At 35.6% G+C, this 12,694-nt stretch overlaps 1 protein-coding gene across 8 annotated transcripts in view; it reads left to right on the top strand.

The window, feature by feature from the left end:
- DCDC2 (doublecortin domain containing 2) overlaps window positions 1–7,490 on the top strand; it is a 52,566-nt gene extending 45,076 nt beyond the window's left edge. For 7 of the 8 annotated variants that reach the window (XM_081951550.1, XM_081951549.1, XM_081951548.1 and 4 more), the window contains 3 exons: window positions 388–488; window positions 4,121–4,417; window positions 5,286–7,490. In XM_081951550.1, coding sequence (XP_081807676.1) covers window positions 388–488; window positions 4,121–4,417; window positions 5,286–5,396 — 509 coding nt within the window. In that variant the 3' untranslated portion in view covers window positions 5,397–7,490. The remainder of the gene's footprint in view (window positions 1–387; window positions 489–4,120; window positions 4,418–5,285) is intronic. The other variant, XM_081951551.1, reaches the window with a different exon arrangement.
- The last annotated feature ends 5,204 nt before the right edge of the window (window positions 7,491–12,694 follow it).

The following is a 12,694-nucleotide window of genomic DNA, read 5'->3' as shown; positions in this document are numbered from 1 at the left end:
GAGGAGAGGCCGATTGTAACTACTCATTAACTTTCAAGCTGTAAGTGTCGATTTATCAAGCACGATCACATAGTTTCATAGCAGAGCACAGGTATTCAGCTAGGTTTTAATATGTAGAAGTGTCACACATACGGAGTTTCTTCATAGGTAAATCTTTATATTGACAAAACTGTTAATATGTGTGTTATTTTTGTGAGTTACCATGTTAGTATCTGTTTGGAAAACAGAAGTACAATTTTGAAGAAGAAACAGCTTCAAGTTACGTTTTCATTATTAATGCTGGTATGATTATAATGCAAAAGATAACCAATGAGATATCATTTAGATGCAATGCAATCATTTCACCACACAGTGTCACAAAATTGACTCTGCTTCTTTCCACTTCAGATGACGGTGTTTACAAAGCTGGAAAAAAGCGATCTGAAATGCGAGGGGCAGCAGAAGTCCAAGAAGATGAAGACACTCAAACTGAGGTCCCAGTAGACCAGGTAATCTCAAAAGTTTTGATAAACACCCAAATTTTAAACAAGTTTTCACTATCACATTATTATCATATTGCATGCTTTGGATGTGTATTAATGTGAAGGCTGCTGAGTTCTAGGAAAAAGATAGGGAAGCTAGGCAGTAAGTCTTCTTTAATGCAAGGAATGCAGAAGAGAAAATATAGCTTTTGAAAGAACCACTTTTTGATGCAGCATTAGAAGAAAAGATTTGCCTGAATTTTTTTATTTTAGCAGATTTATATAGAAGAAGAGAAAGCAGAGCTGAGAGGCAGAGTTAAGCATCACCTTAAAAATTATTACATTCCCACAAGTAGTTCCCCCTTGAATACTGTTGACCCTTAATCTGCCTCCAACTTAATGGATGGTCCTAATACTTTGCACCTAAAGTAATGTTAAATTGCAGCATAGACGATTTATTTAAATTGATGACATGCTTAACTCTGTCCTCCAGCTCTGCCAGTTCTTCTCCTACAATTTATTAGCCACCTTAGGTAACAGACCTTCTTCTGGGTAACTTTGGACAGATTAAATTTGATCACTTGAGGTTTGAGTAATTTTTTTTAACAGAAAAGGTACAGCAAATTTGTAGAATTGAAAACTGATCTTTCCCTCTTAAATCGATAATAAGGATATTACTTTATTACTTTACTTTATTCATATTTATAGACCGCCCCCTCTCCCAAAAGGAACTCGGGGCGGTGTACAGTCAATACATAAAGATACATAGATAAATCAATAATTAGATATTTAAATACATAAATAGTTAAATAGTTAAATACTTAGATGGAGGAGGTTAAAAGAGCTGTACGTTAAAGTAAAGTATTTAAAACACAATCTTTAAAAACCCCTAAAAATACCCCAGAGAGTTAAATTTAAAATGGTTCCCCAAAAATATCAATTAAAATATATCTGCCAGGAGGTAAAAGCTATGAGTATGCCAGGCCAGCTAATCGAAACAGGTGAGTCTTTAATTTTTGCCGGAAGGAGCGGAAGTCGGTGGTGGTTCTAATGTTGGGGGGGAGGTCATTCCAGAGGGTTGGGCCCATCACAGAGAAGGCCCTACTCCTAGGCGTCGCCCGTTGGCATTGCCTGGTGGACGGCACCAGGAGAAGTCCCTCCCTGTGAGAGCGAATTGGTCGCAGGGATGTATGCGGCAGGATGCGATCCCGCAGATAGCTAGGTCCTGTGCCATGGAGCGCTTTGAAGATGGTAATCAACACCTTGAAACGCACCCGAAAAACCACAGGCAGCCAGTGCAGCTCGCGCAGGAGAGGTGTTACGTGGGAGTACCTAGTACTCCCCATGATGGCCCGCGCGGCTGCGTTCTGGACTAGCTGTAGTCTTCGGGCGCGTCCCAAGGGAAGCGCCATGTAAAGAGCATTGCAGTAGTCCAGGCGAGACGTCACCAGCGCATGATATATATATCCTTTAATTAAGTTTTTAATAATTTGTGCTCCTTTATGGCACACTAACTATGATAAAACCAGTCCAAGAAGTATGGATACAATTGATAGAATTACCAGGAAGGTGATAGAATTCCACCCCTGTGATTTCTTAGTCCCACTAAGTCCATCTTTTACAGAGGTTTTCTTCCCAGCTTGACTTACATGAATTATCAACACCCTACTGAGAATAAACAGCCTGCAATAATGTCTCATAGTGAGATAAAAGAAAGGCTACCTTAGTTTTTCTTGTCTACAAACACATGGCTTACACATCAGTGGAAGACAGATGTGAATGTGAATAGTGACCCCATTAGCCAGAAGGTATCTTAACATCAGCATTCTAGTTGAGGGCAAATGGAAGGGACAAGAGCAGGCCTTCCTGTCACTTGGGTTAACAAACAAACAAACAATATTTGTTTTCGTAGATTTTCACGGGTTTAGGTATGCTGGTTTTGTTGTATTTGGGTCTTTTCCCGTGTAAGGTTGAGGTTCCCATTTTAAGCCCACGCTTGAAGATGGCAGGTGAGATCCTGCCGAAACGTTGCAAAGACAATCTCAACCTTACACGGGAAAAGACCCGAATACAACAAAACCAGAATATATCGGGGTGGTGGTTTTCATCTCCGTTTCAAAGCTGAAGAGCCAGCACTGTCTGAAGACATCTCGGTGGTCATGTGGCCTGCATGACTAAATGCTGAAGGCGCACGGAACTTCCCACCAAAGTGGCCCCTATTTTTCTACTTGCATTTTTACATGCTTTCAAACTGCTAGGTTGGCAGAAGCTGGGACAAGTAACAGGAGCTCACTCTGTTACGCAGCACTAGGGATTCGAACCGCCAAACTGCCTACCTTCCTAATCGACAAGTTCAGTGTCTTAGTCATGAGCCACCACATCCCCATTAAGAATGCATTACTCACTACTGAAAAAGTCAGCATGTGTTGTTAGAAGTGAAACTTTAAAAGATAGCCCAGCAGATACCAATTTATTATAGTATCAGTTGGCAACTGGACATAAGATAGCAATAACGCTCATTGTTGTTTTGAAAGATGGTCATATTTGCTAAGGAAATTAATCCCCTGCTAAACATATACATTTTATCTCCTTCTGCTGGTTTATAATGAGTTTTCCTATATCTACTTTTGGCTGAAAATGTAATGTCACCTGCGTATCTCAAAATTTGTCCCTGCTTCCTGTTTTGATTCATCTAACATATCTGCCCGTTTTGCCATATCTGTAATATATTTGTTATATATTTTAAACAGATATGCCTATTTCACTGTCTACCTCCCTTCCCTATTCTGAACCACTTAGCATTGAAAAAAACCTTTCATATTGTACATATTATATTGTTCTTTGTAAAAGTTCTTCAAAATAATAGTTATGTGTTCTAGCTGATGTATTATAGTCTATTCTGTATTCTAATATGATCTACACAATCAGAAAACTGGTTTAGCTGATAAAACAAAGATAACACATCTTTTTATCTTGTTTCTTTCACCTTTGGTCTGAAGCTTCACTGTTTGATATTTTATTTTCTATTCTTTTTGTAAATTTTTAAGCAAATGTCTATGATGTGATGAATTAGTGCAGATTCAATAATTTGCTTTTTCCCTCTTACATTTTTCGGTTTTGCAGTCTCCAGGCTGCAGAGTCTTGTTTCATATTTGTTGACATAGAATTGTTAACACTTTAACTGGCCCTTTGCCACTTTAAACAATTCAGCGGGTGTTTTCTTTTACTTGATAATTGATTTGACCTATTGTTTGACATTTCACAGTTTCTAATGGAATTGATTTATGAATATATTCTTTCTCTGCAAATATTTATGTTATTTAACACCCTGTTGGTAAAGGATCTGTAAGGTCCTTCTGACATTTCTTAAGTTGTTTTTGATTCTTCTATGTAGTGTTGCGTATTTTGGGGCTAGTTGTAAGTTTTCCTGTGATTACTTTATTCTTCTTAAAAACTCTCTCATTCCTCTTTTATTGTTATATTCTACTATTTGTTGACATTTTTGACTGAAATTTTTTCTTGAGGTTGGAAGTCCACTTTCAATTTTGGCAATTTACTGCTAATATCCTGCGATGTGCATACTATAATATTTCTACTTTTTATTTTTATAATTCTCCCTGGGTTATGTCAATTAAAAGTTTTTTTCTTGTATTCATTAGCGACCAGCAGAAACTGTGGATGAGGAAGAAAATGTATCACCAGAACATAAAGCTTTCAAAAAAAGAGAATATGCAACGATGAATGGAGAAAATGGAGAAACCATTAATGGAATGGAGGAAGGCAAAGAGAAACAGAATGACCATTATCAAGATGAATTACAAGGGCAGAACCTTGACCAAGCAGGACAAGAGGCTAATGGCCACATGCATGGTAGCACAAATGAAGAAAATGGTGAGGAAATGGATCCCAATAGTCATCCAGAAGAAACAAAAGAAGGTATTGATGATCAAATTCAGGTAACATGTCTTTGTCATTTGCGTACCTGTGTGAAAATGCTTCCATTTGTCTGCTATAGCAATAGGTTAGTCTGCAATCAATTTAATCACCCTTGGTGTCGCAGTTTTAGGGAAACAGTTCTCTTTGTGATAATTCTACTGGAATTTTCATAGGGGATACTGAATCTTGTAATATAAAAATGTTGGCTATTACCTGCAAAACACCTCTATGCATTCTGATCACAGTTATACACTAGAATTGATAACACTATCTCACAAATAATGCATTTGCTAAATTGAGTTTATTTGCTTTATATGAAACCAGCGGAAACATGCATCCACAAAAGTATTGAGGTCTGTGAAGCATCACATGTTTTATCCATCAAAACATCTGATACCAGTCAAAAGCAGATGATGTTTAGTTGCCATGATGAATTTTCCCAGAATAATCTGTAGGAATTTACGTTAAATAAGTTGTTAAGCAAGGATGGGTTTGGTTTTTTTAATCATATAGTTACCTTAATCCTCAGTTGCCCCATTTCCTTTTATTTCTGCAAGATAACTTAGTCATTTTTAATAGCAAAAATATTTTTCTAATCACACACACACTCACTCATACACTCACACACACACACACACACACACAGAGTATTAGTAGCTTTATCACTAGAGATTGTGCTTGCTGTAATCTAATGAAGCTAATCCATACACAAAAGAGAAGGGTTAGAAGTTTGATAAGCAAAAGCAATTGGCATGCTCAGTGATGACTTCCAACTTGTAGAATTCATAGCTTCTTTATCATTATGAATATGCATACACACTAAGAAACTAAATATGACTTTATGACACAAATATGTCAAATTCAAATGTGTTTTTTTCTTTCTTCTAGGTTGATTCCAATGGGACTTATGAAAAAGTCCCAGCTCCAAGAGTCACCATCACCAGTCCACAAGAAAGTGAGAAGAATGAACAAACCAATGACTATGCAGCAGTAGCATAGGAATATTTTAGAAAACGTATATTCTCAGAAAATGAAGAATTTTATGTTTGGAACAAAGGGTGTCATTTTCCACATTTGATTAATTTATGGTATAATAATATGATGGAACTTTTTTACCCATTATGCCGTGACATGAAAAGAATATTCAGACACAACATCATTAAAGGGATGTTCATTAAAAGGAAGTTTAAATTGTAAATGCCGACACAAGATACAAAATTTTAAGGGAATATATTAATGAATAGGGTCATTATGGAAGATGAAATATTAAAACACTAGCCCTAGGTAAGTTCACAAGAAAGAGATTTAAAAAAAACAAGTAAATGAGTTAAATGATATTTTTGTGTTTTTTAAAAAAAGACTTTAAACATTTTTAAGATGAATATATATTTATATAAGCTGCAGTGTATTCAAAAAATTTACATTACTACTAGGGTTATGACTCTTTGTGATAAGGTGAATGTGTCTAGGACTACATTAGACTTGATCCTTAACCTTAACCGACTGCTACTATATTTAAGGGCTTTTTCTATTAGACTCATTTTATATTTACATGTGGATCTGCTCTCCCCACTGAAAGGAATGGGAAACCACTGCATGTATAAGATAGCAGCATATACTGATTGGAACCCTCATGGCTGGAATGAATTGCTGAATCAGTTGACAGAATGTGGTCACAAAACAAAGAAGGTTTATTAGATCAATTAACTATAGAAATACTGCTGCATGCACATTAATTGATATATCCTGCATGCAGTTACATTATTATGAATTTTGATGATTGGCTGCTGATTGGATTTTGAAAGTAAGTACATTCATAAATTCATCCAACATTAGTTTGTTCTGTGCAGCAGAGGTTGGTTGCACCTGGTTTGGCCCGGATCGGGTGAGCTGGTAGTGGTGGCAGCGGGAGGTTCCGCCCATCCGGATGCTTCTGTGCATGCACAAGTGTGCATGCCAGCACAAGCGAACCGGTAGCACCAGGATTTGCAACCCACCTCTGCTGTGCAGGTTATGCTAGTTTAAGTCAAATATTCCTCCAAGTCAAAAGATTCTTCTAATTGTTCCCATCAGGAACAATCTGAATAATCACGGCAAGTTGCTATATAAACTTAGTGCTTATGTCCACTTTTTTAAACCCAGGACACATAACCAATCACAATATTATGGTTTGATAATTTTTTTTAAAAAAACCCCATTATTTTCAAAATTAACTCCAACTGGCAAATCATGTTCCCTTTGTCTTAAAGTTCAGTTTATGAAAAACTGATATTTTCAAATACTGAAAAACTATTGATAGTTTGTATATATTTCCATTTATGCTGGACTCTCAGGCTCCAGAAAGAGGCTTAGTTTTAAACTGTTACAGGAGTTAATGCTCACTAGCATCATATGTTTGTTTTATGTAAGATCTGTAATTACTTCTAAATTTTGCTGATAGCCTTTGTTCAAGCCATTTGTATTATATAGGTTGAATCTTTATTCTAAGTTGATATGTTTAGCTTGTTTTTTTACAAATAATTTGACCACCTTAAAATATCTTTGTTGTTATTATATATGAATAACTGAACATGTTTTAACATGTAATCCTGAGGCTGACCTACAGACAGCTAGTCCGAATTTTTGTCTACCCTATTCTAATAACAGTATCCATATTGATGCTATTGTTAGCCACTGACATTTGCTAACTATGCAGATAGCATAGGTAGCTAATGCCATTTTAATCAGAAAGATTGTAACTCAATTCAAAAAGTGACCCTTCCAGTTCAATTAGTGTTCCTAGAAATTAGTTTATCTCTAAGCTGATGTGACACTGAATAAATGCTGTCTGTAGATCCTCAACCCTCTGTTTTCAGTGATAGAAGTAATAGTGAGAGATTGATTTGTCGCCAAACATATATACTGATGTTTCAAATATGGTTAATTGGCCTTTGAAAATAATTCTTGTCCTGTCAGATTCTGAATCCATTTATGTACTCATTTTAAAACTGTTTTGGTTGTTTGTACAAAAGATGGATAAATGGATGCAGCTTATTAAAATATCAATAATTTAAAAAATATTTTAAAGAAAATATACTTTTGGAAGAAAATATATATACAAAAGATGGATAAATGGATGCAGCTTATTAAAATATCAATAATTTAAAAAATATTTTAAAGAAAATATACTTTATTTTTCTTTCTTTATATATATATATATATATATATATATATATATATATATATATATATATATATATATATATATATATATATATATATATATATATATATATATATATATATATATATATATACATATATATACATACATACATATATACACACACATACACATACATACACTTTATTAATTTGTCAAACATGTTTAATGAAAGCATTATAAATAAAATTATATGCCCTGATTCTATCTGATGCCTTTTCCTAATATCTCTAGTAGTTTCCTTTTCCAAAGGAATTTCAGATGTGAGGATTAATTGAAAAGAAAGATTTAGTAAAAGTAATCAGTTAAATAATAAAGTAAAAATATTTACTACAAGTAACATGATGTACCTTCCTCTAGATTATCTTATTAAATATTACTTTTTTGTGGAATAACAACCATCTACCTAAAGGTCTGTAGAGACGACCAGCTGTTTGCAAGGAATATGAATCTTTCATCCCCCATCATCCAATCAGAGCTGAAGAAACTTATTGGATGAGAAGCAAAACGTCTTCAAAGAAAAACATGAAAGTCCAGTTGCCTCCTGGAAAAGCATCTTTGGGATAATCATCTACCTACTTACTGCTGTATTCATTTTTGTTTCCTTGCTTTATTTATTTATAAATCCTTTAAACTATCTTAATATTAAAATTGGTGGTGTACAAAGAAAAACAGCAACAAGCCCAATCAACAACAAATATAATATCAAAATTACATTAATATTTTAATAATTATGAATCAACGCATCTGTCACTAATTATTCCTGTCAGTCCCCCGGAACAATCATGTTTTTGATAGTTTCTAAAAGGCAAGCAATTCCACAGAAGGGCAGCTGTCCCCGGAGTTCCTGTCTCTGAGTTCCCTTCTGCCATATTTCTCAGTAGGTGGGGATATTCAGTGGGCCTCCGTTCGCTCCAGCTGGGTAGACAGAAGGTAGCTTCATAGACACCTAGGCCTTGAGCCCTTTGGGGTTTTATATAACCAGTACATTGAACTACACTCAGAAACAAACTGTTAGTTTATGCAGTTATCAAAGCAATGGTGTTACCTGACAGTAAGGAAACTGGGCCATAAGCATGCAGATCACTGCATTTTGCATCATTTAAAGTTTCTGAATGCAGGTTAAAAATTGTAATTCTAGCCCCTCATTGCTGTTATCCCAATAAGCAAAGGGTGAAACAGAGCTGGACCTTGGCTCCCCTTTGTTTAACAACTGCAGTGTCTAAACTCTATCATAGCAGCCCTAACTGAAAGAGAATTTCATCTCCTGCAAACTCAAAAGACTGAAATCTTGCTCTGCTGCTTTATGCAGACAATGCCGCCATGCTTTCACTTACGCCAGGTTACCCTCAGAAGTCTCTGGGGCTTGGTGGACTTTTGTAGGAAGGAAAAGCTCACAATTAACTACCCTAAAACCCAAAATCAAGATATTCTTAAGTGGACTTAGATGCTAACAAGATAACTGGTGCACTGATAATAATCAGATTGAGTAAGTTCTTGCCATTCAGTATCTTGGTGGTATATTCCAGACCTCTGGAACCTGGCAGAAACAAAGTTGTCTCTGACGAAGCTAATAACAGCACCAAGGTAGTATTTGGCTGGGGTCTTTTTCCACTCTAGGAGCAATAAGGATACTGTTTAAAGCTAAGCCTGATTTGCAGATGCTTTACAGTTCACAAGTTTGCATTTATAGTATCTTTATTGTCCACTCTCCAGTTTTTGTGGACTACTTTCAGATTGCATTTTGTGCCTTAAATGTTCTGGATTCTTTGATACCAGGCATTTGTTTATTTATTGAATTTATATTGCTGCCTATTCTCACATGGCGACTCAAGGCGGCTTACAGGATATAAAACCTCATTTAAAACAATAAATCTAATAAAAAAGAATCAAATAAATTAATATAATATAATAAAATCACCCCCATCATGGAATTTCCTTGAGGAAAGGATACTTGTTTGCCACCTGTTTTACTTGTTAAAAGTTTTCTTTACTAACTGTTCACTGACGTTTTTAATTCTGACAACTCTGCTCCATAACAGAAGGCAAACCTTTTAACAACTTGTGTATGTGGTCTCTATCCTCCCAGCTTCTGTTGTCTTTAGATTTAGAAAAACTCAGAGCAGAAATTATCCAGTAAATTTATGATAATGATGGCAGATGGACTTAAGGATTATGGATCATTCTCACAGGCACATGCTAGGCCAGACCCCACTTTCTCCTGTTAAGCACTTCTTTAGTCCTACACCTGTTTCACATCACAGAACATCTTGCCTAGTCCATTTCAACATTTTCTCTATAACGATATTGGAGAATAGATGCCAAAAAACCCTTGTAGAGAGACTCTGATCTTGTGATTTGACATAAACCTGAAAACCTTGCCCTTTTTCATGTCTTCTATGACAACATCCACTCTACCTTCTTAATATCCCTCATTGATAAAGCTATCTCATTGACAGGTAGAAGTTGTATACCACCTCTGACAGTATCAAAACTCACAGGGGTTAAGTTCTTATCTATTCTATTTCTCTTTTTAGGTCTTCTGTTTTAGTCTTTACTTGTATTATATTTTCATTGCATTTTATTGTTTTTTTATTTCCCTTTTTTAACCTGATAGTCATTTATTGTATTTTATTTTATTACTAAATAATTCCTAATTAGTCCAAGACATTATTCGGTTTCCAGTTCAGATTGGTAACTGAATGATACATTAGCTCTGAGAATAGTACAACATCTTCAGTTCACAGGAAGGCAAAAAATAAAATAACCAAACCCACCCCATCCCTCATGTATGGGTGATGCTCTTGAATAGTTCTGTTCTTGAACTGATGATGTTACCTAGTTTGGGTAATGAAAGGTCTGCAAGAAAACAACCAGGTTCAGAGGGCACCAAAGACCCCCTCATTTCAGCCCTGAGCTACAAATATTCTTCTTTTATTCTATTTATCTCTGTCCTTCATCACCCAGCATAGGCTGTCTGAATTGTTTAACTTACTGTGGCTAATAGTAATATTAGTTGCATTACTTACATTTACCTCTTAATTAATGTGAGTTTTTGAAAACATACTTCTCAGTTCTGCCCATGTTAAGACCTCCTGCTTGGAGCCAGCCAATATTATGTGATGCTGGGTGACTCTTTTCAGATTGTTAACCCAAGTGACAGGAAGGCCTGCTCTTGTCCCTTCCATTTGCCCTCAACTAGAATGCTGATGTTAAGATACCTTCTGGCTAATGGGGTCACTATTCACATTCACATCTGTCTTCCACTGATGTGTAAGCCATGTGTTTGTAGACAAGAAAAGCTAAGGTAGCCTTTCTTTTATCTCACTATGAGACATTATTGCAGGCTGTTTATTCTCAGTAGGGTGTTGATAATTCATGTAAGTCAAGCTGGGAAGAAAACCTCTGTAAAAGATGGACTTAGTGGGACTAAGAAATCACAGGGGTGGAATTCTATCACCTTCCTGGTAATTCTATCAATTGTATCCATACTTCTTGGACTGGTTTTATCATAGTTAGTGTGCCATAAAGGAGAACAAATTATTAAAAACTTAATTAAAATTGTATTATTACTACTATACCAGGATTGATGAATATCCCTTGGACAAGGGATTCACATAATGCAATGAATTAGCTGGCCCTTACTATGTTCTTTAACTTGAGGCAAATACAACTTTAGGCAGCATGATCTGTTGACAAACTGTCCTATTTCTGTTATCTAATAATGAATTTTTCTAAAAGCAGCTTGTCAGACAGTTGATGTCCTTCTGCCAATTGCTGAGGTCAGTTTTTTCTATGACTCACTTATGACATGGGCCCAACTTCTTTCCTTTATTTTGGCCATACATTTGAATCTCATATTTACTGCATCTGGTATGAATGAGGTTTTAATCTATTTGCCTATTCTTATTGTGTGTGTTTCTCTCAATGCACAAATAAATTATCTCAATGCATATATCCTCAATGCCTTTTGGAAGACAGGATAGCAAATCTGTTGACTAACAAATGTAAATGGATCCGAAAAATGGAACAATAAAACAATGCAACATTATCAATTTTGTTTAGTTCAGCCTAGTGACCAAAAACCAACCTTGCTCCTTAAGTATTCATAAAAGTGGTTTATGCTTGCTCCCACAACTATGGATCTTGAAGAAGGGCAAAAGCTGATTGCCAAGTTTTAGAATTTGTATTGACCAAATATGCCAAAACTTTGAAATCCTAGAAGGCTTTTCATTCTTGACAACATTGCTGTTGAAAATGCATCTTCGCTTTTCTGAACAACACTGTTCTTGACAGCTTTAGAGTTTTTTCCTCTAAAAATTCATGTAAATTATTTTTTCAATCTAACTTCAAGACATTATGCTATCAAAATGCAACTGAGAAATATGGTGACTATCTCAGACATCACTGAGAATGTCCTTCATGGAACTTTACCGGGAGACTCAAAATGTCACATTTCTGCTCTTCCCAGTCTTTAATTAAAGTTCCCCTGGAAAGGTCACAGAGCCCAATTTTGCTATTGCCCTTATGTTGCCTTCTTGACAGAAGTGAGGAAAAACTACAGTGAATGAGACATCCATGAAAAGAGCAAGGTCAGTCTTATGGTTAAGATTTCCTATAATGGCTCTAAAAAACATCCTAAGAAAAGAGTGATAGAATCATTTATAGAATTACTTCTTGAGGAATTACTGAATTATTTATTGAAGCATTTGAGAATTACCAAAATTCTTATCCTTTTATTTATTTATTGACACATTTCAAATAAATAATAGCTGCAATCTGTCCCATAAGATCGACTGCTATGATTAACTTTTTAATGCAGAAAAGGATGCTGTGGGGGGAGTGGGATGCTTAACATTTTCCATGATTTTTATAGCTGAGGGCATTTTTCCATGACACATTTCTATTTCCGGGGAGAGGGGGCGGTCTAGAAATTTAATAAATTATTATTATTATTATTGTCAGTCCCTCTAGAATATTTTGAAGGCAGCTGTGTGATGATCATCACTATTGCTGATGGAAACTAATCAAGGAGAGAACCAACTAAAACTAAGTAAAAATTTCCTGACAGAGCAATTAATCAGTGGACCAACTT

This window comes from Natrix helvetica (genome assembly GCF_964273705.1).
Source record: "Natrix helvetica genome assembly, chromosome: 4".
NCBI classification, from domain to species: Eukaryota; Metazoa; Chordata; class Lepidosauria; order Squamata; family Natricidae; genus Natrix; species Natrix helvetica.
This window is presented reverse-complemented; position numbering and strand designations above follow the sequence as displayed.